Below are 26,524 nucleotides of genomic sequence, written 5' to 3'. Positions count from 1 at the left end.
TTCCTGGGGTCTGAGCAGCCCCCTAGAAAGGAGCTCCACCCCCCTCCCCATCAGCATCTTCACTGACCAATCAGGACAGTGCTTTTTGGACCAGTTGAACTGTGAGGATTTGGAGTCCTCATTTGCATGAGGAAGACCAATCAGGGACCAGGGGCGGGACTTCTCTCTCTGTAAGTCAGCTCCCCTCCATCCTTAGGAGTGAACTTTCCGTTGAAGACTGCGTAACCCCTGCTGGAGCTGAAGCACCAAAGCCGAGGGGAGCAGAGCGGTCGGTGCAGATGGAGGGGACCGGAGCGGAGCTGTCCAGCCAGGGTAGGGCTGGCTGTAACACGGGGCCACCTGGTCTCGTGCCCAGGGCTGCTCACAGCCATGCTGTGTTACACTGAGCTCTTTGCATTGAATGGTTTCCTTCTTCACTGCACCCACATTGGGGTTGGCATTGAATTGGTGACAACGACCATCGGTTGGCAGGTTGGAATATAAACTCTGTACTCCTTCCTTAAAATTATTCATCAAATAGGATCATATACTTAAAACTGTTCACAGGATAGTGGCGTCTGATGATGGGCTAGAGAAGATGATATCAAGTCGTTAATTTAAAGATTCTAAAAGGGAAAAGAGAAGCTCTGTGTATTTCATAAATTTAGTTCTGTGACTTATGTGACGTTTTGTCCATTATGGGAATTGCTGCCATGACACTTGATTAGCCATTGTATGTACTTCAGCTTTGCACAATATATCGGTGATTATCATCTTTTTCAACAGAGAACACCTGTTTGTTTTGTCTTTTAGGCATATGTGTATGAAATGGGCTCGAGCACTTTTTGTCACAGGCTGTCAGGACACACGGACACCGTCACTGGAGTGGCCTTCAGCCCATCAGCCTCCCAGGTACAGTCCTTCTGTGTGAGTGGGGGTAGCACTGCTCCTCGCAAGTCTCACCTCAGAGCTTTTGTATCTGTCAGACTTTATTTTGGGGAAGTTTCATAGTATTTAAAATTACATGGCAGTTTTCATTGATTGCAGAGAGACAAACCTAGGAAGCAGTCCATTTTTGGGGAAAAGCATATTATCGAGCATTTTCTTTTACAGTGAAAGTATTTGTCATTCAGGGCTGATGTGTATTTGCTCTAAGTGAAATACAGAAAATCCTGGAACTATCCAGGGACAAATGTGGTGACATGGAACTCGAATATGAACACAGTTAAAATTGAAGGAAGCAAGACAGCAAGTACAGAGCAAGGAAGGAAAGTGTTTGGAAAAGTCTCATGAAAAGAATTTGGCTGGAGAGAAAAGACCACAAATTTAAAGAAAGTTACTTTTTTTGGAGAAAAAATTTAAGAGAAAATAGCACCAGTTGCAAATCAATCATATAGAAACGTGAACGTACCTGTATTAAAATGCAGAGGAATTTTTTTTTTAATAGAAGATGTAAAAGTATTAAGTATTAAATAACTCAAGTATTTGGGAATATAGATTTCATTTTTGTCCCTTTACGTTTGAAGCTGTGATTCGGAGAATTACATCACTGTGTGGTTATGTGCAGCTGCCCGATGCATGTGTGTAAACGAAGTGGGACCCTCTATAGATGCTATTTTGTTAACTGGCTCTATTTCACTAAGATGGATTGTTGCCATCCAGGGCATGTGACAGGTCTGGGACACAGTTTGCCTTCCATTTGTATTGCATGTTGAAAAATGGATGACGCTTGTCACGTCATTGACTGCGGAGCTCCCATCGGTGTCACTTGAAGGCATCACACCCCATTCCATCATTGACCCTAATTTAGCTTTTCAGTCCACTGCTGATTTAGGTGACTCCTTGTTTAATCCTTTGAATAACACTCTGCCAGTGAGGCTGAGGGGTGGTCAGGAATCAGGGTCAGAAGAGGAGAGCAAAGCTAAGCGACCAGTGAAGTGTATGGTGGTGAACTAGGTATAGTGATTTTTTAAATGAAATATTGATGTAAGTTTTTGAAAATTCAATACTGGTGTCAAAATGTCTTAGCATAATTGAACTGAGAACTATTTTGAATACTTGAAAATTTTCAATTAGAAAATGTTGTGTAGGTCTCTATTGCCACGGAGATTATTTTAATGACTAAAATAAACAAACATGGGCTAAATGTAGTTATGAGAAAGAAAGGGAGGAAAGAGAGAAGTTGTGTGTCTCATGGACATTGATTGTTGATGGGGTGCCATTGAAAAATGGACAGTGTGAGAAGTCAGTTTTGTGGTCGATGGTCTCAGAAAACCAAGAAGCCACACAGCACGTGAGCAGATATTTTCAAACCTTAGTAGAGTCTGCTGCACTTCATGTGTGTAAGATGGTTACTGAATTTTGGAAATGATGATAAAATAATCCAGTGCTAATTGTCCAAAAGTTTTGCATTTTGTCTGGTCATGGTTATCAAAAAGATCTCTGTGAAATAGCATACTTCCTCAGTAATGGACCCTGATATGTTTAAAAGTCTTTGTTTTTTAGTACCATATTTATTTGATTTTAAGATACGTGTTATCCCTTCACTAACATTTCTGATATTGGAGTAAACCTTAGAATCCTCATGTTTCCTGTTTCAAGTAGTGTGTTTTCTTCTGTTTTATTAGCTCATGTTACACCTTGTACCTAATGTTGTTTAAAATTGTGTCCATAGCACAAAATACCCAACTCCAGCTTGTGTGTTAAAAAAACCTATGGAATGGTACATTGAAACAATAATTTGAACTTTTTACTTGTAGAAAAAGACCTTCTGATTTCCAGTTTAGACATGTTAACATTAAAATGTGTGTCTGGGCGTCGGGTGGGGATGGCTTTGTGTTCACTGGGAGAACGGGCGATTAGAGCCATAGGCTTGGGGCCATCCCTCAACAGACAGGGGTGCTGCTGGTCCCGTTCCATGGGGTCTGTGATCTGGAATGGAGACACTTTCCTCCGAGTGGGCAGGAGGATAAAAGGTGTGCAGAGGGCTGGGGGTGTCGTAGGTTCCTCGGAAATGCTGTTTTCTCCACAAAGGGGACGAAACAGGTGATACCTTAGGTGTATTGCCAAGGATGAGTGTTACCCTTATGAGAGGTGGGATAGGTGCAGTGGGTCTCATTCTGCCAAATCTAGCAGATTTAATTCTTCAGTTAAAATGGCTGCCTCCCTGTCTTTCCCCTTCCCCCACTTCATTATTATTTTTCTTGGTCTCGTAAATTTTAGGTGACTTCCATGGGTTTGAGTATGTGCTTGCAAAGATGAGCTACTATCGTTCGAGCCCCCTTTTCCTGGTTGTGTGTCAACCCTGGCCCCTGTGTGTGGCTGGCTGTGCGGGGTCGCTGCCCAGGGCCATGAGGAAACCCACATGTGCCATGCTGTCTCATCTGTGACCTCATCTATGGCGGGGCTCGTGAAACCCGACAAAGTGGGCATTTGTCTCTGTTTCCCAGCTGGGAAGCTGACACGGGGCTCCCACAGCCTGAGGTCGTCTGTGCCAATAAGTGATGTCACCAAGTTCCCTGCGGGAATTACAAGTTCACAAGTCAGTGTCTCTTAAGAAGCCAGGAAACCACTTTGGGTGTCATTTGAAGACATTTACAGTTGTTTCCGACACGAGGGGTGGAGGGCATTAGGTCCGCGCTTAGTCTGAGGTGCACCGTTGTCGCCGGACTTGGGAGAGTTGGCTTATCCGAGGTGGTGTCCAGCCGCCAGCACCCAAGGAGCGCCCTGTGGCTGCAGCACGGTGTATGGGGTGACAGTGCCGGTGTGGATGCGCCAGGGGGCGCTGTTGCGGGCTGGCCGGTCTTCGCCATCGCCCGTGGATAAAGCGGCGCCCTCCCGGCAGGAGCCAGTGGCATTGGCCGCCCCGCGCAGGCCGTACTCTCGGACGGTCCCGTGTCTCATTGTCTCGGTCTCTGTCCCCTGGCTGTAGTCGCCTCTCCCCAGGGCCTGTGGGGACGCCCCCAGTGGTGGCCCCCCTCACCACACTGCTGAGCGCTCATCAACAGCCCTGGGTCTGTGACCAACCGTCACACAGCTCTGCTCCGATCCAGCAACTCTCCCAAGGGACACAGGTTCATCCCAGTCACAGAACGGGCTCACACATCATACGAGACCACTACACCACAGCTCGGGAAATGACCAGAGGACCCCAAAGCTCGCGAGGGAGCACGGGCTCCACGGAATGGGCCGGCTCCAGGAGACTGGGCCAGCACTGCTGTGTGTGCTGCCAGGAGACCCAGCTGTGCAGCACAGGGTCCGGCCAAGTGTGGCTTGGGAGGGGTGTTGTCAGCTAGGGCTCACAGGGCAAGCAGAGGGCACCGGGATGCTTGGCATAGACATACCTGCTCAGATGCTGAACTGTGTAGGACAGGGACACAACGTCAAGAAACTCACAGCTAATTTTCCTGGCTGACATGGTAGCCAAGCTAAACTCGGATTTCTAACAAGAGAAATGCAAGATGTCTCGAACCTGCTGTGTGGAAGAAGGGAGTGGACTGCGCTGTAAACCCAGGGGTCCAGGGTTTGAAAGTGTGGTCTAGAGAGGCGGGCTGTCTAACTAATCACGAGACAAGTTCAGGAAAATCGTCGGTTAGCCCTGGAGGAGAGCTGCTCCACAGGAAGGTCAAAATAGACAAAAATTTTGCAAGTATAGAACAGTCACAAATATAGCTGTACCTTATGTTGTCACATTTATCTTACATTAACATGACAATCATCAGTTTTATCTTGTGTCACATATAAAATAATCAATGAAATAAGAGCATTAATGTAAGTTATCGTAAAAGCTCTTATTGATAGTGGGTCTTGAGGCTTTATTTTTCACTGTCCATCTCTGTATTGTGATGGAACATTGTGCTCTGGCCTTTCCAGCTAGACCATGTCACCTGGAACACAAAGTGCAAACATGGGTGAGCTCAGACAGTTTCTGCAAAGAGACGAGCTGCAGATGGAGGCCCCTCTGTGCATCCAGAGCCCAGTGCACATGGCAGTGCTCAGGCTGCCACACTGTCCTGGCCAGGGGAGACAGCACGGGCAAATCCGGCAAGTGTGAGGGCCCTGGGTGGCGGCCAGGCTGCCACACTGTCCTGGCCAGGGGAGAAAGCGCGGGCAAATCTGGCAAGTGTGAGGGCCCTGGGTGGCGGCCCGCCCTCCTCAGGCTGGTGCCTGGACATGGGCGAAGATAAGGAGAAAGGAAACAGGAATCTGAAAACTTCTTATTTTCATTTAAGATATTTATAGTGGACATTTAGATTGTTTTTGATAGTTTGGTACCATGTTTCCCCAAAAGTAAGACCTAGCTGGATCATCAGCTCTAATGTGTCTTTTGGAGCAAAAATTAATATAAGATCTGGTCTTAATATAATGTAAGACCGGGTCTTATGTAATATAATATAATGTAATACTGGGTGTAATATAATATAATGTAAGACCGGGTCTTATATTAATTTTTGCTCCAAAAGATGCATTAGAGCTGATTAGGTCTTATTTTGGGGGAAACACGGTATTATAAGTAATGTTTTGGTTATAGCTTGGAGCATACAGTGTTTTCTATATACCTAGATTTATTTTCTCAAAATAGGTAATTAAAAGTACTACTACTGAGTAAAATAGCAAAAACTTTGAAAGCGTTCTGATAGATGCAGAGAAATACTTCTCAAAGTGTTTTCCATTGTTTCCTTACCAGGTTAGGTTGTTAACACTTTCATTGTCTTTGTTAAATTCATTATCAAGAAACATTACTTCATTGTTTTAATTTGGCTTTCTTTGAATGCTATTGTACATAATTCCATATGCTATTAGCTATTTGAGTTTTTTTCATTCTTAAATTGCTTGTTTGTATCTTTCATATCTTTAACTTATGGACCTAATGTTTTGCTTATTGATTGCCCTAGCTTTTAATTTAAAATTGACATTTTGTCCTTTGTATTTACACTAAGTGGTTTTCTTAGATTTGGTTTTGCTTTTTGTTTTGTTGTTTCTTCTTTCAAGTACAGAACTTTGATTTCTCCTCTTTGTATTATACCTAGATAATCTTTTCTCTCCAGTGATTTATCTCTGCTGAAATTACAGTAGAATCTTTGCCATATTATAGTTTCTTAATTCCCTGGCTGACTGTGACAATCAATATGTGGGTCATTTCAGAGCCTGGTTCTGTTGACTGCTTTGTTTCTTGACAGTTGGCTCCCATTTTTGGTATGTGTTATACATTTGAATGAATGCTAGATACTGATTGTAGAACAACGTTGAGTATGCCTGGATGAGCATGTCTCTTTTTCTGCTAGGCTGTTAGTTTGCAGGTTTGTTTCCGTAGAGTTAGGAGTTGAGCCAAGTGCCATTCACTTTAATTATTAAAACTTTGATTATAGTAGGGCCATTGGAATTAATCTGTAGGGGCCATTATATAACTATAAGTACAAAGACAGTATTGTTACCTTCTAGGAACTTTGAAATATCCTCTATTCTTCCCCAAGTCATCTTTTGTCAAACTTCTTAGGAAAAAAATTATGTATTGAAGCACTATGAGGATGAAATTTAAATCCATTTGTTTTAATTGGGCCACATTACTTTGATAGTTGTGGTTTAGCTCTGCCAAGGAAAAACAAACTAAGTCTTTATCTAGAAAAAGTGTTATTTTCCTAGATATTTAAGTTGAATAAAATTTTGTGATATTTGTGATCATTTCATCACTTTGGATTCATTAAGTTCAGGAGTAAGATTACACTGTTTCCTTCTTAATTCCTGTAACTTATTACCTGCTCTCATGATGGTCTTGCATCACAAGTGACCGGCATGAGATCAATGTCCCTAAGAAAGTCAAGGGCTGAGATTCTCGCTTCCGGCTATACCTGTTCTGAGCACGGTTGTCATGTAGACACTGCTCCTGGCACAAGTGTTCTGTCTCATGAAGAGAGATTTCCTAACATTTTTAAGTTCAAAAAGGATTAGTTGTAAATAAATAAACCTACATTTGTAAAGAAAATTTTATGATTTACCCAAAGTACTTCTGGACAATGAAGTATCAGTGAAGTGGGTCTTGTCTCCTCATTAAAGACATCACTTCACAAAATGGTTAGAAAAATGTGCAGTTCCTCATCTATTTTCCCTCTGGATCCCTGGCCCAGAGCGCTCATCTGTGTTTCAGTGTCTGCTTTTCCTTTCTGTTCTAGTTCCTGTCTGTGTCCCTGTTTAGAGCACAGCTGTGACTTGGCCTCTGTGGCAGGCCTTGCTCCTCACCATAATTCCCTGTCAGTGCTGCCTATGGTTTCCTCATGGCCAGGACTTTGATTACAGAACCAGAAAAAGCCATGAGAGCTATGCCGAATCCGTGTGGGTACATTGTTCCCCCAACAGACTGGAAACGTTGGTGAGAGGGAAACAGCATTCAGTGAGGTGCTAAAGTTCAAGGGGACGGGTTAACAGAAAATTACACATGAGCATAAAATACCCAATGGAATGACTTCAGGTTTTTTTTGTGTTTTGTTTTTCCAGCAATGTGGGTAGGCATTAACATGTCTTAGGAGGGCTAAGTGCAAACAAAGTCCAACCAAGATGAGGGAGAATTTAGATGCCTGCAAACAGGCAGAAGCATTAGGAAAAGGTGTTACCTGGACCTCAGCTGTACAATCCCCCTCAAGGGCGCATGTTTGGAGACACCTGCTGTCATTGTGATTATAAAAAAAGGCTCAGCTTGCTCAGTTGGGTATGTTCCAGCTTCCCTAGAAGGTAACCCCAACTTATTTCAGATTGGAAAAGGTTTCTCTACTGGTTAGAATTGAATGTAGAGATAAAGTGTATCAAACCCACAGTATTAATATATTTTCATGAATTTGGGAATAATCCAAGAATAATGAATATTTAAGGTGTTTATAATGCTTTTAATTAAGATATTTGATTCTAATTTGAAATGTGAATTGACTTTAGACTTGTGACATTTTCTTTTCTTTTTATTTTTTTAATCATTTTTTTTCCAGTTACAGTTGACATTCAATATTATTTTATATTTGTTTCAGGTGTACAACATAATGGTTGGACATTTATATAATTTATACAGTGATCCCCCGATTACTCTAGTACCCACTTGGCACTATACATAGTTGTTGCAGCATTACTGACTATATTCCCTATGCTTTACTTTACATCCCATGACTATTTTGTAAACACTAATTTGTACTTCTTAATCCACTCACTGTCTTCAACCAGCCCCCCAACTCTCCTCCCATCTGGCAACCATCAGTTTGTTCTCTGTATCTATGAGTCTGTTTTTGTTTTGTGCTTATTCTGTTCTTTAGATTCCACATTAAATGAAATCATTTGGTATTTGTCTTTTTCTGTCTTACTTATTTCACTTAGCACAATACCCTTTAGGTCCATCCATGTTGTCATAAGTGATAAGATTTCATTGTTTTTTATGGCTGAATAATTTTCCATTGTATGTATGTACTACATCTTCTTTATCCAATCATCTGTTCATGGGCACTTAGGTTGCTTCCATATCTTGGCCGTTGTAAACAGTGCTGCAATGAACATGGGGGTGCATCTATCTTTTCAAATTAGTGTTTTGGATTTCTTTGGATAAATACCCAGGGGTGGAATTGCTGCGTCATAAGGTAGTTCCATTTTTAATTTTTTGAGGAACCTCCATACTGTTTTCCACAGTGGCTGCAAGAATCTGCTATCTCACCAACACTGCACGAGGGTTCCCTTTTCTCCACATCTTTACCAACACTTGTTGTTTGTTGATGTATTGATGATGCCATTCTGATAGGTGTGAACTGATAGCTCATTGTGGCTTGCATTTTTTTTTTTTTTTTTTTCATTTCTCTGATGATTAGTGACATTGAGCATCTTTTCATATGTCTGTTGGCCATCTGTATGTCCTCTTTGGAGAAATGTATATTTAGGTCCTCTGCCCATTTTTTAATTGGTTTGTTTATTCTTTTGGTGTTGAGTTGTTTGAGTCCCTTATAAATTTTGGATATTAACTCCTTATAAGATGTACCATTGGTGAATATCTTCTCCCATTCAGTAGGCTGCCTTTTCATTTTGTTGATGGTTTTCTTTGCTGTGAAAAAACTTTTTAGTTTGATGTAGTACCATTTGTTTATTTGTTATTTTGTTTCCCTTGCCTGAGGGGATATATCAGGAAAAATATTACTAAGAGCAATGTCAGAGAGTTTACTACCTGTGTTTTCTTCTAGGAGTTTTATGGTGTTGGGTGTTACATGTAAGCCTTTAATCCATTTTGAGTTTATTCTTGTATATGGTGTAAGAAGGTGATCCAATTTCATTTTTTTGAATGTATCTGCCCAGTTTTCTAAACACCATTTATTAAATAGAGTGTTTTTACCCCAATGTATATTCTGGCCCTTTTTTTTTTGTCATAGATTAAGTGACCATATAGGCATGGGTTTAATTCCAGGTTCTCTGTTCTGTTCCATTGATCTATGTGTCTGTTTTTATGCCAGTACCATGCTGTTTGGATTACTATAGCCTTGTAGTGTCGTTTGATACCTCCAGTTTTGTTCTTTCTCAAGATCGCTTTGGCTATTTGGGGCCTTTCGTGGTTCCATATAAATTCTTGTCACATCTTAGTTGAGAAAAATAAGAAAATTTTACTAAGTTTGTTAGCAGCATTTGACTTTTTAAAAGAACTTGAGATTCACCATGTTTGTAAGTTTATTAAATTTTTGAGAATTAAAAACTTGGGAGCATTTTGCTTTTTTTGTCATTTAAACTATGCGAGAAAATGTAATATATTAAATTTGAAATTAATCTTGACAATTTAAAAATAATTTAAGTTGTAAATTTAACTCATTACGTGATGAATTTTAATCTGTTCACCATGAGTAGATTTTACATAAATCAAAGGCCACTTTGCATGTGATTGTTCAAATTTTCTAGATTTCTAAATATATAATAAATAAGATTGTTAATTAAAAGCTTAAGGAACTAAGTTTTAAAAAATTGAACCTTTAGTAAATTGAATGATGATGTTTAAAACCTCCAAATGGACCGCGGATCCCTTCCCTCTGTAGGAAACCATCTTGCTGCACCAGTAGCGCCCCCTTGTGTTCTCAGTGGGTGTTTGCATCGCTGGTCGACCCGGCGCTGATACCGAGTTGTGACTCACCGTGTGCCGTGTTCATCAGAGGGGGGTGCAAAGTCTCCGAATAAAATGACCACTAAGAAGAAAGCCTTCTGTTGTGCACGAAGCAGGCCCCCCAAGCTGTCAGAGACTCTGCCCCATTTTAGTCACGTCCCGCCCCACAGTGCTGTGGTTTATCTTGTCGTGGAGCCGTGCCCCACGCAGGAAAGGACGCCGTGGCACACAGTAAGTCCAGTGGTGTCTTCACGGTTTAAACTTCACGGTGAACGCATAGTATAGATTTTTAACATCTGGAAGAGGTGTTTATAGTAAATGAGACTCACTGGTCCCCTGAAATGCTAAACATGTAACAGATCAGGGTGGGCAGTGCCCTGTCTTATTTGGAATAGCACCAATTTACTTAGGTGTTTCTGATTTAGAATATTATGAAGAACTTAATGTTAAAACTCAGGCTTCTGATGATTGATTGAGGGTAAAGTTTCATCCTGGTATAAAATTTTACCAAAAAATAGTCTTTGCATTTAGAAATTGGCCTAAAAGTGCAGGCAAAAACACATAAAACACCACTCGTGTTCTGTTCTTTGGAAAGGAAACATTTGTGTTTCTCTGCCAACCCCTAGATGCTGACTGGCAAAATTCGTCTGGACCAAAATGGTGCTGTGTAAACCGCATAACAATCTGTCTCCCACACACACAATCTTCTAAAATGTCGGATGATGCATCAGCCCAGTGGGGCTGAGTCAAACTGGCTTTATTTTCTCTAAATATAGCAACTGCCATGGATTTTGTTCTTTAGTGAAGGCAGCATCTATGAGTATGGCTTTTCCTCCTATTGAAGGGTAGTTGGCGTACACCACTGTATCAGTCTCAGGAGTGCACTAGTGGTCGGGCATTTATGTACCTTATGGTACATGTGGTCACCTGCAGAGCTCTCACCAGGATAGACTGTACGCCCTGTGTTCTACGCTCCATCCTAATAACAATCCAATTAGAAAATGGGCAGAGGACCTGAGTGGACATTTCCCCAAAGAGGGCACACACCCAGTCACCCGGACAGAGGACCTCATCCCAGGGCCTGCCGCTGGCTCTCTTCTCACCTGGTGGCTGACCCCTGTCCCCGAACTGCCGAACCTGGGGCCTTGCAGTGAGCCCGTGTTCTTGCTCCCCGTCCACCCACGTTCATTGCCAGCAGACGACCCGTCGCTCCTCCCCCTCTGCTCTGCTCCTCATCCCACGTGCAGCAGCTGCGCAGACATTTCCTTGCTGGTTTCTGCATCTCCAAACTTCCCTCTGGCCAGTCCTCCATCTGCTGCCTGTTCTGGTCCCTCACCGCTTGCTTTTGAGTGGGTGCCACTCACCCACAGACGGTGAGCCCAAGCGTGGCATGGCACGGAAGTGGGGTGCCAGGCCTTCTGTTTGTCCTGCTGAGTGTGGTGTGTGCCTACGCCTGGAGCCGGTCCCCTTTATTTGCAGGGGTTGGGTGCTGTCAGTGCCCCTGTAGGGTCTGCTTCCGCATCATTGCCCCAATTCTGATGTGTTCTCTTTCCGTGTTCACTTAGTTCATCGAGTTCTCTCTGATTTCCCTTTACATTTCTTCACTGGCTCATGGGTTCTCCACAAGTGTGCTGTTTTGTTTCCAATACTTGGGTTATTTTCTGAGCTCTTTCTTTTATTGCTTTTTAATTTGACTCCATATGATCAGAGGACATACTTGGCGTGATTTAAATTTATTGAACTTTGTCCCATGTTCTGTGTTCACTTGAATGTGTATTTTGCTGGTGGTGCTGGAGTATTCTAGAACTAGCAAGTAAGTCAAGTAGGCTAGCTGTGTCCCTCAAATAGTCTGAGTACTTACCAATTGTCTATTTATTCTGTCAGCTATTGAGAACGGGTTTGAAATCTCTGACCATAATGTGGGGTTTCCCTTTTTCCTTGGAATTCTATCAGTTTATTGCTTCCTGTATTTTTAAGCTACTCTGTTGGGTTTCTGATTGTTATGTCCTGTTGGTGAATAGACCCCTTTTGTTTTATGAAGTTTGGTTCTTTCTTTGTTTTGAAATACAGTGCTTTGATAGTAATAGAGTCACTGTGCTTCCTTCTGAATGGTGTTAGGACATTTTTTTATTCTTTTTCTCTTAACCTGTTTGGGTCTGTATGTCTGAAGTGCATTTTTTATAGGTGGTATTTAGTTTGTCTTGCTCTTTTATCCAATTTGCCTATCTCTGCTTTGAATTGATTTGTTTATACCATATACATTTATAGCAATTGTTGATATGGTTATGTCTAAACTCTCATCTTGCTTATTTGTTTTCTGTTTGCCCGTCTGATAGTTGTTTCCTTTAACTTTTGCCTTCTTTGGCTCAATTGGGTGTTTTTTGTACTCGTGTTTTATCACTTCCCTGGCTTTTATGTGTAATTCCTTGTTTTGTTGATCTGAGGCTGCTTTAAGGGTATAGCGGAGTCTTTAACTTACGACAGTTCCCTCTTTATCTACAGTCTAGAACCTCACAGCTGCCACCTCTCCTTTCCCATAGGACTTTGAGCCTTGGTCTTATATCTAAGCCTTTGCTTATGTCAAAAGTTGGGTTGTTGAATTATATGAGCCTTGTGATTCTCAAAATAGCCATTCTTCTCCACTGAGAGGAAGTTATAGTGTGGAACTGTGTGTGCGTGTGTGCACATGTGTGTGCGCGTGTGTGCATGTGTGCATGTGTGTGTGCGTGTGCATCTGTGTGGTGGGGTTTTTGTATCTATGTATATACTTTATTTTGCATTTATGAAATATACACGTGAATATATATATTATAATATACAGTAAAGTGATCTTAATGATTTGTGTCGTGCTGGTTGGTAACTGAGGGCTCTAGGGGGAAACTGACCAAGGTCTGAGAGCCAGTAAGCGACAGAGCAGTATGGAGCCCATATTTTTTTGGATTGACACCCACGATTGACACCCATTGACTCTCTGCTTTGACTTTTGCCTCTGGTGCCATGTTCACCTTCCTGGCAGGCTACACGCCAGCCTCCCCACACACTGGCTACAGCGGGTCTAACAGAGTTTCTCTTTTTGCTGCATGCCCAAGCCTGATTTCTTATTTGTAGCCAAGGACAGAATGGTTTGAATTCAATTTAAATATTTAGTTGTACTCAGTAGGTATTTGCTGCGTAACAGTCACTATTGTAGGTGCTTTATTGAATTATCACATCCTTAGAAATGGGCACTATTATCTTTGAGTTACAGATAGGGAAACTGAGGCATGAGGAGAAGAAAATACTGGAGTAAGTCTGCACAGTGGTAAGTGGATATGCTAAGACCAGCACTCACTGGACAGATTTCGGATCCCACACTCAGTGTTACTGTGCCCAGCACTGCACCTCCAGGGAGCTGAGGGAAAGCAGCAGACAGAGGTCACGGTGCCACCCTGGGGACCAGGGAGGCTCCTGGGAGACGAGGACTTGAGATGCGGGGGACCTTCTGAGGCAGCTACGCGAGTGGAGGTCATATCTTACTCGCTATGGGGACCTAGGACTGGAACATGTTTTCCATCTTAGATTTATTGACTAGAACTGAATTCCAAATCAAGATTTCTAAAAAGTTGCTTGTTTTAGTTCTAGGCAAGGGAATGTAATTATATTTTTTATTAATATGGCATTGCTACTTGTATTTTTCTAGCCATCGAGTGCTTTCAAATATGTGTTTTCTCATATGACATTCTAGTTCTGAGGAGTGTGTGATTCCCAGGTATTTCCTGACTGTCTCATCGTGCCCACACCATAAAAGTTAATTTCATCCCTAAAAACGACAGTACCTTCCTTTTGGAAAATATTCTGCAGATTCGAGCACAGTTAACAGCCAAATCATAAATTTAAATGTAATACAGACAGAGAACTAGGAGGCCTATGTCACATGACTTACTTTAATATTCAAGTAATTTTCTATCATAGCCAAAAGCGGCACCACAAATCTGTCTTCGCTGTAGCGGCACAAGCTGTCCAAGTGAGACATTAAGAAGATGAGACATAAATAAGGCATTGACTTCAGATTTGGGGTTGCTGGTGGAATTCCTTGAACAGAAAGGGAATGGAACTGGACTGGGAGACCAGTGGCGTAGGTCTGTTTGAGCGGCAGACCATCCAAGGCAGTCGGGGCTGGTGCTTCCCCACAGAGAGCGTTAGGTCCCCCAGCACAGGACAGAAGGTCCCCACTGACCCGTGGGGAGCACAGCTCATTGCAGGACTCAGGTGGGAATGACTTCCCTCTTGCCAGCAGTATCAAAATGAAGTCTGTTTTGCATGGACCACAGACAGGTGTTGGACTTACCTCAGCCGTATGACAAATACTTGGATTGGAACATCATGGTGTAAAAATACACATGTGCAAACATGTGCTAGAGTGTTTTTTTTGGGGGAAGACATGTGGGCCCCCGCACCAGACACTATTTCCATGGACCCGTGGAGAGGCCGCACAGTGGGTTATCACAGCGTCAGGACTTTGTGGCAGTCGTCTCAGGTCACGCTTAGAGGAGCTGTGTTGTCCCCTGGAAAATGGTGTGCTGTCTGTCCCAGGTGAGCGCTGGCCATCCCAGGTGACAGTCCCAAGTGAGCGCTGGCCATCCCAGGTGAGCGCTGGCCACCCCAGTGACAGTCCCAGGTGAGTGCCGGCTGTCCCAGGTGAGCACTGGCCATCCCAGGTGAATGCTGGCCATCCCAGGTGACAGTCCCAGGTGACAGTCCCAGGTGAGCGCTGGCTGTCCTAGGTGAGCACTGGCCATCCCAGGTGACAGTCCCAGGTGAGGTGAGTGCCGGCTGTCCTAGGTCAGCACTGGCCATCCCAGGTGACAGTCCCAGGTGAGTGCCGGCTGTCCCAGGTGAGCACTGGCCATCCCAGGTGACAGTCTCAGGTGAGGGCCGGCTGTCCCAGGTGAGCACTGGCCATCCCAGGTGACAGTCTCAGGTGAGGGCCGGCTGTCCCAGGTGAGCACTGGCCATCCCAGGTGACAGTCCCAGGTGAGCACTGGCCATCCCAGGTGACAGTCCCAGGTGAGTGCCGGCTGTCCCAGGTGACAGTCCCAGGTGAGTGCCGGCTGTCCCAGGTGACAGTCCCAGGTGAGTGCCGGCTGTCCCAGGTGAGCACTGGCCATCCCAGGTGACAGTCCCAGGTGAGTGCTGGCCATCCCAGGTGACAGTCCCAGGTGAGGGCCGGCTGTCCCAGGTGAGCACTGGCCATCCCAGGTGACAGTCCCAGGTGAGTGCCGGCCATCCACACTGTGTTTCTACCGCTGACTTGTGTCCTGCACCCGTCATTCCCAAGCAGGGACTCCTCTGGCCTCAGCCCGGTGCTGCTCTTATCCCCACTGTCTTGCAGGCACCCCAAGTCTGTCTGCACCTCAGTGACAGTACCTCCCCACCTGTAGTAAATCGATGTTGCCTGAGGCCCCTGGGTCACACATGGGACTGGCCCGGTGGACAATAGTGCGGAAATTCATAGTAAGGGATGCTCAAAACTCACTAAGTGACATCCTTGAGGAGGCTGTTTCATGTCACGGCTTGTGGGAGAAGGGAGAGTCAAGGGCAGCATTGGACCAGTTTCTGACGGGATGCGGGTCACACGTGCTCGCTTGACCCAGAATATTGTAACTCATGGGGGGAAATATGATGATGTGGTTTATTTCCTAGTCTCAGTTTTCAGCAATTATAAACACACCATGGAGTTAAGGTTTTCTAGACACTGAAGTGGCAAGATGTGCAGTCTTTCTGCAGAGTGGGTGTCCCTGGAGAGCTCAGGTGAATTCAGTTAGAAAAATAAGTCATTTTCTGCACACTTGAAATGACAATGAGAAAAACCAACTATTTTAACACTGGTAATTCTTGGCTACTCTTGGGTTAGCGACAGCGTGGGCCAGGATTTGAGGAACAAAACACAAAGCAGAACAAGCAAACCGACAGGGAACGTGGCACCAGGCTGCCCAGTGATGTCGCCTTGTCCAGCTCAGGATGATGAGTCTCCTTCTGTTGATGGCTGGGACGGGTGACCTCATTCCCTGTCTCTGTTGTAGAACCACACAGGTTTAGGACAGGAAGGTAACACTGGGCCCACCACACTGTTGGTAGGTGGTGCTCAGTGATTGCCCAGGGTCACGTAATTAATGGTCAGTCAAGACTTTGAAAGACGGTGCTTGTCTGCATGCAGCCCCACGCACTGTCCCCAGGCCCACCGGCCCTGCGGTGGGGACAATGTGGACTGGGATTCGAGCCCACCTGCAGATGCTACTGTTGGCTCAGTGTCCTCATTTTCTTTTCTCAACTCTGCCAGGGAAGGAAATGGAGACATCTGTACGGTGTCATGAGACCAGTGCCAACCGCGCATTGTAACTGTTGGGGGTGCAAGGCACGCAGGGCTCCACTGGGAACTGGCTGTGTGTGGACAGCAAGGTGACCCTGCCTCCTGTGATGGTTCCAGAAGTTGTCCTCTGACTTTAACTAAGTGGTTTAAATCAAATAACTGACAGTATTCAAACGTGAATTTATGTCACATTTCTTCTTGTTCTTGTTCTTCTTTTTGTCCTTCGTTTTGGAACCATTGCAGTCAGAGTTCTCAGAGCTTAATTTCTCAGACACATTTTTGAATCTATTGTTTGATTTCTTCTTTTAATTTACATGAAAACTTGGGTTAATAGTCTTCTTTTAACGTTATTTTGAAATTAAAGAAGATTTCAAAATATTTTAAGTCGTTCTCAGAGCCTGGGCAGAGCTTTGTAGAGAGAGCATCAGAGGACAGATGAAAGCGCAGCAACTGCCGGCGACGCTAAGAACTTGACTGACTAGTGGGGAGTGAGAGGGTTTGCCAAGTTCCCAGAATCTTGAACGGAAGTCATTTTACAACCTTAAGTGAGGTTCGTGCCGATGAATCATGAAGGAATGTGGTCATTTTCCCCGCATCACCCTAAATGCTGTGATGTGTCAGCTCTTACCTTTCGGGGAGTCCAGCCTCCCCCCCCAGCAGCATCCCCGCCAGGTGGTGTGTCGGTATAGTCGATGAACTTGCACTCATGTGTCACTATCACCCAGAGTCCGTAGTTTACATGAGGGTCACTCTCAGTGCTGTGTCTTCTCTGGTTTGGACAGATGTGTAACGACATGTGCCCACCATCATAGTAACATGCAGAGTATTTCCACCGCCCTAAAAATCCTCTGTGCACCCCTGTTCATCCCACCCCACCCCAACCCCTGGCAACCACTGATCTCTTGATTATCTCCATGGTTTCGCCTTTTCCAGAATGTGGTCTAGTCAGCAACATGCAGGACGCAGCCTTTCAGACTGGCTTCTTCCACTTAGTGATGTGCATTTCCCTCCATGTCTTTCCATAGCTTGTTTCTTCAGCGTTGAATGATATTCCACTGTCTGGATATGATTCTTTTTCTTTATAAATGTGTATACTTTCCATCTCCTTTCCTCCTTTCCTTGTTTCACGGCCCCAACATGGGGCCTGACTGGAAGTTGGGGAACAGGCTCCTTGGGAAGGAATGTTCCCGTGTTTGGCTGTTAAGGGTGCTTGCGGTAGACTTTCAATAGGTATCACTATCCTGCTGTATGTTTTCAGCTTGATTGGGTGTGGACTGTTATGACATGTTTTCTGCATCTACTGAGAATGTCATTTTAAAAAAAAGTCTATCAATGGGGTGAAGAGTGTTTATAGATTTTTTAAATGTGGAACAACCTCTTAATCTTCAGAAAGACTCAAATGTGTCATCACCTAGTGTCCTTTTCACACGTGGCTGGTTCAGTTAGCTAATATGTTGTCTAGAATTTTGAAATGAGATTGGTCTACAATTTTTACTTTTTGTATTTGCCTCTTCATGTCAGGTTTATCGTGGCCTCATAGAATGAGTTGTAATCTGTCTCACTTCATGGACTGTACCTATTAACCCGCTGAGAATTGCTAATTTGCCATCCATTTCTCATATTTTGTCATTTCAAAAAATGTTATGTAAATGTAGGCACGCAGTATGAAATCTTTGGTGACTGGCTTTTTTCACTCAGCATAATTCTCTGGAAATTCATCCAGGGTTTTTGCTGTACTGTGTTTTCCCGAAAATAAGACGTAACTGGAAAAGAAGCCCCAGCATGATTTTTCAGGATGACGTCCCCTGAACATAAGCCCTAATGTGTCTTTTGGAGCAAAGCTCAATATAAGACCCAGTCTCATTTTTGGGGAAACACGGTATAATCAATTCATTCCTTTTTGTTGGCAAGTAGGATCCCACGGCACAGACCCCCTGGTTTGCTGACCACTCACCTGTGGGAGGGCCTCTCGGCGGGTTTGGTTTTGGACAATGACGGGTAAGCTGCTGCGAACTTGCTCGCACAGGTGTCTGTGGGAATGGAAGTCTTCATTCCCCAGAGAAATGCTGGCTCGTGCCGTGGACGCTTGCTTAGTTTTGTAAGAACTCTTCAACTTTTGGAGCGATTGCACCATTTTCTATCCCCAACGGCAATATGTGGCTGCTTCTGCACGAGCTGCCAGAATTTGGTGGTGCCACTATTTTCCGTTTCGGCCACAGTGACAGGTGCGCTCAGCTTCAGTGTGGTCTGGGCTTGCGTTCTCTGGGGCGAAGAGTGGACGCATCCGCTCACGTGCTGTGATGGCTGCGTCACCTCCTCGCTGAAATGGGGTTCCTGTCTGTCACCTTTTCCCAGTTGTATTGGTTGTTGTCTTACTGTTGGGCTTGGAGGCTTTAATATACCCTAGATGCCAGTCTTTGGCGGATGTTTGGTTTCCTAGTGTTTTCTCCCCGTATGTAGCTTATCCTCTTAACAGAGTCACAGAGCAGAAGTTTTTAATTTAACGAGGTGCAGCCTATCTCTTTTTTCTCTTTGGATGATGTTTTGGTATGACACGTAGCTGTTTTGCCTAAACCTAGATGCTGTCAATGTTCTCCTGTGTTTTGTCTAAACGTTTTATCATTTTCCATTTGAATTTATGCCTGTGATCCACTATAAGTGAATTTCTGTGTAGGTGTGAGGTTTAGGGCGAGGTCCCTTTTGCCTACTAATGTCCAGGCACCCCAGCAGTTTGTGGAGAAGGTCTTCTGCCTCTGAGTTTCTTTCAGGATCAGCTGGGCTTTGCGGTGGTCCGTTTCTTGGTTCTCTGTCCTGTGCCTTTGGTCTGTGTGCCTGTCCCTCCACCAACACTGCCCTGTCTGATTAGGGGCTTGTGCGGGGGGCTAGGTTATCAGGCAGACTGATTCCTCCCACTTCACGCTCTTGTTAAAGATTGTCTTAGTTATTCCAGGGCTGTGGCCTTCCTTTAGGCTTTTGGAATCAGCTTGTGTACGTCTTGTGTACAGCAGTCCGTGTTGGGGCTTTTACAGGAATGCATTAATCCTTGGGGCTTTTATAGGAATCTATTAATGCACTTATCCAGATTAAGTGTGTGACTTTGGGGAGAACTGACGTTTTTCACTATGTTGAATCTTCCAATCCATGAACATGGTTTGTCTTTCCATTTATTTTGATATTTGATTTCTTTTGTCACCTTATACTGTATGTGTTTTTAACATTCATACCTGGTGTATCATTTTCGTTAGAGTAATTGTAAATAATACTGCATTTTTGACATTGGTTTGCATGTGGTCATTTTTGGCATATAGAGATGAGATGGAGCTTTGTGTGCTGATATTGTGACTTGGGTGAATTTATGTACTACTACTAGCAGTTACTGCTGTTTTATGTGGTTTGTTTGTTTGTTGATTCCTTGGGATTTTCTATGTAGACAATCATGTCATCTGCAGATAGGGCCAGTTTTGTCCCCGCCCTCCTATCTGTGTGTATTTTATGTCTTATTCTCACCTTAGGACATTGCTAGAGCTTCCAGTGCTATGGTGAATGAGGTGGGAGAGCAGACATCGTTTCATTGTTCCCAAGGTCAGGGGCGAGCGTGCAGTCTTTCACCATCAAGTATGATGTTAGCGCTAAGCCTTCTGTTAATGCTATTTATTAAGTTGAGGTAATTTTCCTCTCTTCCTAAACTGTCGAGCACTTTTGTCATAAATGTGTGTTGGCTTTTGCCAAATCCGTTTCTGTGTGAGTTAATAATTTTTCTTTAGGTGTTGATATGGTTGGTTGTGATATTTTGATGTTGTATAATGTCATGTGTCATTATTTGCAGAGCCACACAACTCTGTGAATGGATGTTTTCCACATAACTAATGCATGTGACAAAGTTATGCATTGGTGAAGATCCATCCACTTAAAGTAGAAGATAGGCCAACTGATTTTAATGCTTATGAATACAAAACATTCGTCAATATGGTTTCAGATCCCATAATTCAATGGCCTTAAGAAAAACGCACTCATATTTTGGAGTGCTATCAAAGAAGATTAATCACAATTATCTGAAAGGACGGTTTCAGGATACTTCTTCCTCTCCTGACACATATCTTCAACCAAAACAACATATCACAACAGTCAGAATGTAGAGACAGCATGAGAATGCAGCTGTCTTCTATTAGGTTCGACATTAATAAGATATGAAAAAAATATAAAACCATGCCCCTCGTCTCACCACATTTATTTTGTAGAAAATGTAGTTATTTTTCATAACATAGGTTACTTACATTATAATATGAATGACATATTGTTAAATGAATTCAAATGTGAATATTTTTAAAAATTTTAGTTTTAATTTATAGTTTGCTAAATATTGGTAGGTAGAACCTACATAAACAAGAGCTCTTTGGGAGTCCTCAGTGATTTTCAAGACTATGAAGTGGTATTGAGACCAAAAAGTTTAGGAACTTCTGCCTATGATAGGATTATTCTGGTTTTAAATAATTTCTTGCATTCATTTTGGTAAAATATTTTTTTATAACATTACCTATTTGCTAAGATTTAAAATTTATTGAATTTTAAATTCAATAAATGAATTTATTTATTGTATGAAATTATTTATTGTATTATCAATTTTTATTATTTAATTTTTATTATAATTTAAGAATCTTGGTATTATTTAAGTTTTACAGGAAAATTTCAAGAATAATATATAGACCCGCACATGGTTTTTATCCAGATTAAATAATAATTTTGTTTTTATTTTATGCTGTTTTTAATTGACTTTTTATTTGATGTCCCTTCTTTCTTGCTTTCCCTGCATATAGCTATTTAACACTTGAATGTGGCTAGTCCACATTGAGATGATCTGTAAGTTTAAAATGATCGCCAGTTTTTGAAGACTTTGGTACTAAAGATACAAATTCTGTCATTAATAATTTCTATATTGATTATGTGCTGAAATAGTATTTTAATATATGGGGTTAAATCATACATCACAATGAAATCATTTGCTTTTATTTTTAATGTGTCTCCTAGAAAACTTAAAATTATACATACGGTTTGCATAATATTTCTATCGGATTGCATACACAGACATTTATTTTCCAAACCTCAGGGGTAAGTTGCAGATTCCATTCCCCTTTATGCCTGAAGACACTGGTTTGCATTTCCTAAGAACCATAACATCCTCCTACACAATGCAATGCAGCCACTAACTCAGGAAGTGCAAAGGCAAGGAATGCAGCACTGTTATCTGTTTCTCTAACTCACAGCTCATTTCCTGTTAACATTTAAAAATCCTTTAGAACAGTTCTCCATTCCAGGGTGATATGTTTTATTTAATTATCATGCCTTCTTGGTTTCTTCTAACTTGGGACAATTTCTCAGCCTTTCTTTGTCTTTCTTGACCTTGACTTTTGGAAAAGTGCTGGTCAATTCTTGGGTAAAATTTCTTCTTTACGATTAGCTGCTCTTCTGTCAGGAGCACCACAGAAGTGAGGTGTTCTCATAGCAGCAGCAGCAGCCTGACATTGGTTTGTTACAATTACCTCCGTCACTTTCATGACTTGACTAAGATGCTGTACATCAGGCCTTTCTATTGTAAAGTCAATGTTTTCTTTTTATAATTAATACTATTTTGGGGGCCGTTACTTTGAAATGCTATAAATAGCCTATTCATTTAAATTTTCCCTAGTAATGCTAGCATTCATTGATGAACTTGGCATTTTTGTGTACTTGATTTTTACTGCCTTTCTTTAAACAGTGCAGTATAAAGGAGTTATCCTCAGGATTTCTGCCATGTGTAAAATTGATACCCCTCTTCTATGAAAAGTTTTAAGCCAGCAGCAGCGAAACTGTTGCAGTTTGCTGATCTTCATGAATTATGAAATTGTTTCTTTAATATATCATGTTGTTTCCTATTTATTTGGAAGAGGAGGAAGCCTAGAAATGGTCTTTCATTAAAAATAATCTTTATTAAGTGATATTAAAGGTTTATCATTATTTGTTACATTAGAATTTTTTTGAGTCTCAGAATTCTTTGTTTGACTTGTGTCTTCAGGACACACTTGCCGGACAGAGCAAGGCGGTAAGTCCCCGTTTCTTCTCCTCCTGCTGGATTGGCTCGTGGTTGCAATTCATAGGCGGTACTGTGGACTTCGGTCCTTTTGCTGAAAAATTACCAGTCCTCTCTTGGCGAGACAACGCTTGTCTTCGATTATATTCCTCAAAAAGGGCCCCTGGTGACAGGGCCCCAGGTCTTGCATGTTTAGCCTGTTTTTCTGTAGCTTGGGGACTGGAAAAACAGGTTGTCTGGACACAAATGCTTGGTGCACGTTCTGACTGAAGGTTGCAAATGCTGCTCCGTTGTCTTGTACACTGTTGTTTTCAGAAAGCTGATGTCAGTCTAACTGCTGTGTAACTTACCCAGTGTCACCTGGAGGCCTTGACAGTTTTCCCATCGTCTATGACGCCTGTTTTAGAGTCCTCTGTCGGGCAGTTCTCCCTGGTCAGGCGGCCCTCTCAGCGTCAGGATTCCGGTTCTCGCTTACATATCTGAAAAGTGTCCTTGGTTTATAGTTTCAAATATTTATTCTGTTCCATTGTTCACTTGTCCTTCTGCAGAGACTCGAGCTTTATGTATGTTATTCGCCTGCCTTCCATTTCACTTACCCCTTTCACTTCTTTATCCCATTTTCATTTTTTTGGTGGTTTTCTTGCCTTTCTTCAGTGCTCTTAGTTACATTTTTATTTGAGTCTGTTCTCCTTGCTCACTTTGTAATTTATCCTAAATTCTGAGAGAGACATTGTAGACAGCAAACAATGAAACTGAAGGCTGGATGGGGTGCTTTCAGTAGTGCACGAATGGGAAGTTCACTGTGACACTCTCTTTCCTAGGAAACGACCTGAGCACACGGCCCACTAAGCTGAAGGCTGGTACAGAGCGGGAGGCAGGAGATACAGAAAGTGCTGATCCGCCCCGGGCAGTCGTGGCGGGAATGCCAGACCTCCGCTGTGTGCCAGGGTCCCACAGGTGGATGGAGGCTTCTGGGAGAGCTGCCAGAATAAAGGGCGGTACTGAGAAAACAGAAAATCAACATAGGATGACTTTTTTATTAATAAGGAGTAAAGAGAATTAGGTAGTTTAAAAAAACAAAGCAAAGTCACCCTTGCCTTCTGTGTGACTGAACTGGGTCCGTGGGTGGAAGCTTCAGAAAGATTGATTTTAGTCCGTGTAACAAGGAGCCCCAATTAAAGTGTCTTAAAAAGAGCAGGTTCTGTTCCAGAGAAGTGTCCTCCTCCTGCAGGCTGAGACGGAGCCACTTGGAGATGTCGTGGGGGCTGCGTGTGGCGTCAGCGTTTGGACCAGTGGCCTCTGGCTGCTTCCCAGCCCCATAGCCTGGAGTCCTTTCACCGTACTTTCCAATTTCAAATACTAGGGCGAAGTTGCAGCATATATTCCATGTGTCATGGATCGGCATGGACCTGTCTCCTCGCTTCGGCAGGTATCAACTCATGTCATTTTGTTTTACTCGACCCCCAACACATATGCTATTTATTTTGAAGAACACTCCTGGCACATTCGCTATCTTGTGGCTGTAAATATTTAGCACACTGTAACCCTCCAAAGATAAGGACCCTCGGCGCTACATCTGGAAACAACGTATTGAGATATGATACTCCTGGCTTGCAGTTTAATACGACAAGTCCTTCCCTTTCTTGCCACGGGTCCCTGCTGCCACCCAGTCCAGCTCCCACTCTCTCACCTGGACTGCCCTCCCTGCGGCCGGTTCTCCACCCAGCAGCCGAATGAGGTTCCCAAAACCAGTCAGGCCATGTCACTCCTCCTACTCACGCTGTCTGGAGTCGGTTCGGAGCTCCTTACGTGGTCCGAGACCTCACATCACTGGGCCTGCGCTTCCGTAGCCTCCAGCACACTTCTCCCCGTCCAATAAGCTCTGTCCTTACAGGCATATTTTTTATTTCTTTTTTTAAATTAAATTTATTGACATGACACTGGTTAATAAAATTGTAAAGTTTTCAAGTGTACATTTCTGTAATACGTCATCTATATATCACATTGTGTGTTCCCGCAGACAGTTCTTCCATCACCATACATTTGACCTCCTTTACCCTCATCTCCCACCCCCTCCCCCTTACCTTCTGGTAACCCTAAACTATTGTCTGTGTCTATGAGTTTTTGTTTCTTTATTTGTTTGTCTTGTTTGTTTGTTGCCTTCAGTTTTATATCCCACATATGAGTGAACTCTTATGGTTCTCGACTTTTTCTGACTTATTTCTTTAGCATAATAATCTCAAGATCCATCCACATTGTCGCAAATGGCATTATTTCATCTTTTCTTATTGCATAATAGTATTCCATTGTGTATATACCACAAGTTCTTTATCCATTCGTCTATCGAAGAACACTTTGGTTGTTTCCATGTCTTTGCCACCACGAATAATGTTGCAATGCACATCAGGGTACATATATCTTTTCGGATAAATGTTTTCAGATTTTGGGTAGATACCCAGGAGATGGATTGCTGGGTAATATGGTAATTCTATTCTTAATTGCTTGAGCACCCTCCATGCTGTTTCTATTTCTCACCAACGTTTTCCACTTTAGGACTTTTGGTCTTGCCTCTCCTCCTGACCAGAATGATTTTTCCAGAAGTTTTCTCATGAGTGGCTTCTTGTCTTTCAGATCTCAGTTCACAAATCATATCTTGAGAGGCCTCTTCTGACCACCCAATTTAGAGCAATCCCCCCTCACTCTCTGTGTGTTGCCCTGTTTTATATTCTCCACAGCACAGTATCCTCTCACAGCATCTGGTCGGCTGTGTGTCCACGTGCTCATGGCTGCTTCTGCTGCAGAATGTAAGCTCTGTGACAGGAGGGACTGCACCTGTCTTGTTTAAGCCGGGATGCGAGTCTTCAGGCAGCTGGCCTGTGGTCTGTTCTCTCTCAGCCACTATAGGACATTTTCCCCACGAGGGCCACGCTGGGAAAAAAGAAGGGAGACTGGTGACCTGGACCCTGTCCATTAACGTGGGGATAACTGGCCTGGTAAATGGACACAACTGTTTGCTGGCAAGCGAGTCCTTTCTATGTGATGCTTTCAGCAGGTGTCCCCGGGTTACAACTGCGTGGAAAACAAACCTGTGACCTAAGTGTGCACTGTGACTCCCTGGAGAGCGCTGTGCAAGCCACACAACTCTCAGAGGCCCAAAGAGGACATGTTTCTCCCCTCAAGGCCCCCCACCCCATGTGGGCCAGACCCCCGGCCTCCCTCTGAGGCCTGAGAGAGGAGGAAGGCCCTGGAGCCACACAGGCCGCCCCGACCTCTTCCTGCTCCTCTGTGCCTCGCCACCACTGTGCCCTTGACATTGCAGTGGAACTCGGCGCTGCTTCGTGCGCGTCCTGTTTGATGGATCTGTGAGCTCCGTGGCCTAGTGTCGGCCTGCAGCACTGACTGCTCAGACTGCATAGAACACACACGACACAGAGGGTAGCTGGAGTGAACACCCATGTCGTCGTAGTGTTTGTCTTCGTTTTAAGCAATCGGTGTGAGAATAAGCCAGCTTTATCAGTCCCACACCTCAAATACCATGCTCAGATATCTAGAACTACCCCCAGATTTCTGGTGACAGTAGCTAGAATCAAAGCTCCTAAAAGTAATTGACATAGTTTGGAAAATGCTTCCTTGCAAATACTTAATGACTCTGAAAGCATTGGAGTGGCGTGCAGACCCAATGGCCATGCAGAGCTGGTGGGGCGCCGAGGGGCGGAGGGTGCCAGACCTGCCGTGGCCGTGGTCCTGACACAAGGCTTACCTGACGTGGCCGTGGTCCTGACACAAGGCTTACCTGACGTGGCCGTGGTCCTGACACAAGGCTTACCTGACGTGGCCGTGGTCCTGACACAAGGCTTACCACTACGTTCTTACAGGCTTCTCCTGAAGGCCATCTTAGAAGGGAAAGGTCCTCAAGCTAGAAGCCACAGAAGACTTCACCCCCACTGGTGCTAGCACTTCATTTCCACTCCGTTTGAGCCTGTTTTTGTTACTGGCACAGAAGAATAAGTCAGTATTTTCCAGAGATGAG

The 26,524-nt window shown here is 43.6% G+C and overlaps 1 protein-coding gene across 16 annotated transcripts in view; it reads left to right on the top strand.

Annotated features, from left to right (window-relative positions):
- The window catches only part of WDR27 (WD repeat domain 27), a 167,243-nt gene that overhangs the window by 75,576 nt on the left and 65,143 nt on the right, over positions 1–26,524 (top strand). For 12 of the 16 annotated variants that reach the window (XR_012496837.1, XM_074333868.1, XM_074333871.1 and 9 more), the window contains one exon: positions 793–891. Coding sequence is in view for 14 of the 16 variants with exons in the window: in XM_074333868.1 (XP_074189969.1) it covers positions 793–891 (99 nt within the window). In the remaining 2 variants the exon portion in view is untranslated. Of the gene's footprint in view, positions 1–196; positions 313–792; positions 892–3,201; positions 3,455–18,344; positions 20,674–23,315; positions 24,477–26,524 lie in introns of those variants that run through there. The other 4 variants (XR_012496839.1, XM_074333873.1, XM_074333867.1 and 1 more) reach the window with 4 other exon arrangements.

The sequence above is a fragment of the Rhinolophus sinicus genome, linkage group LG05 (assembly GCF_036562045.2).
Source record: "Rhinolophus sinicus isolate RSC01 linkage group LG05, ASM3656204v1, whole genome shotgun sequence".
Classification (NCBI taxonomy): Eukaryota; Metazoa; Chordata; class Mammalia; order Chiroptera; family Rhinolophidae; genus Rhinolophus; species Rhinolophus sinicus.
The sequence above is the reverse complement of the archived record's forward strand: the minus strand, read 5'-3'. Positions and strand labels throughout refer to the sequence as shown.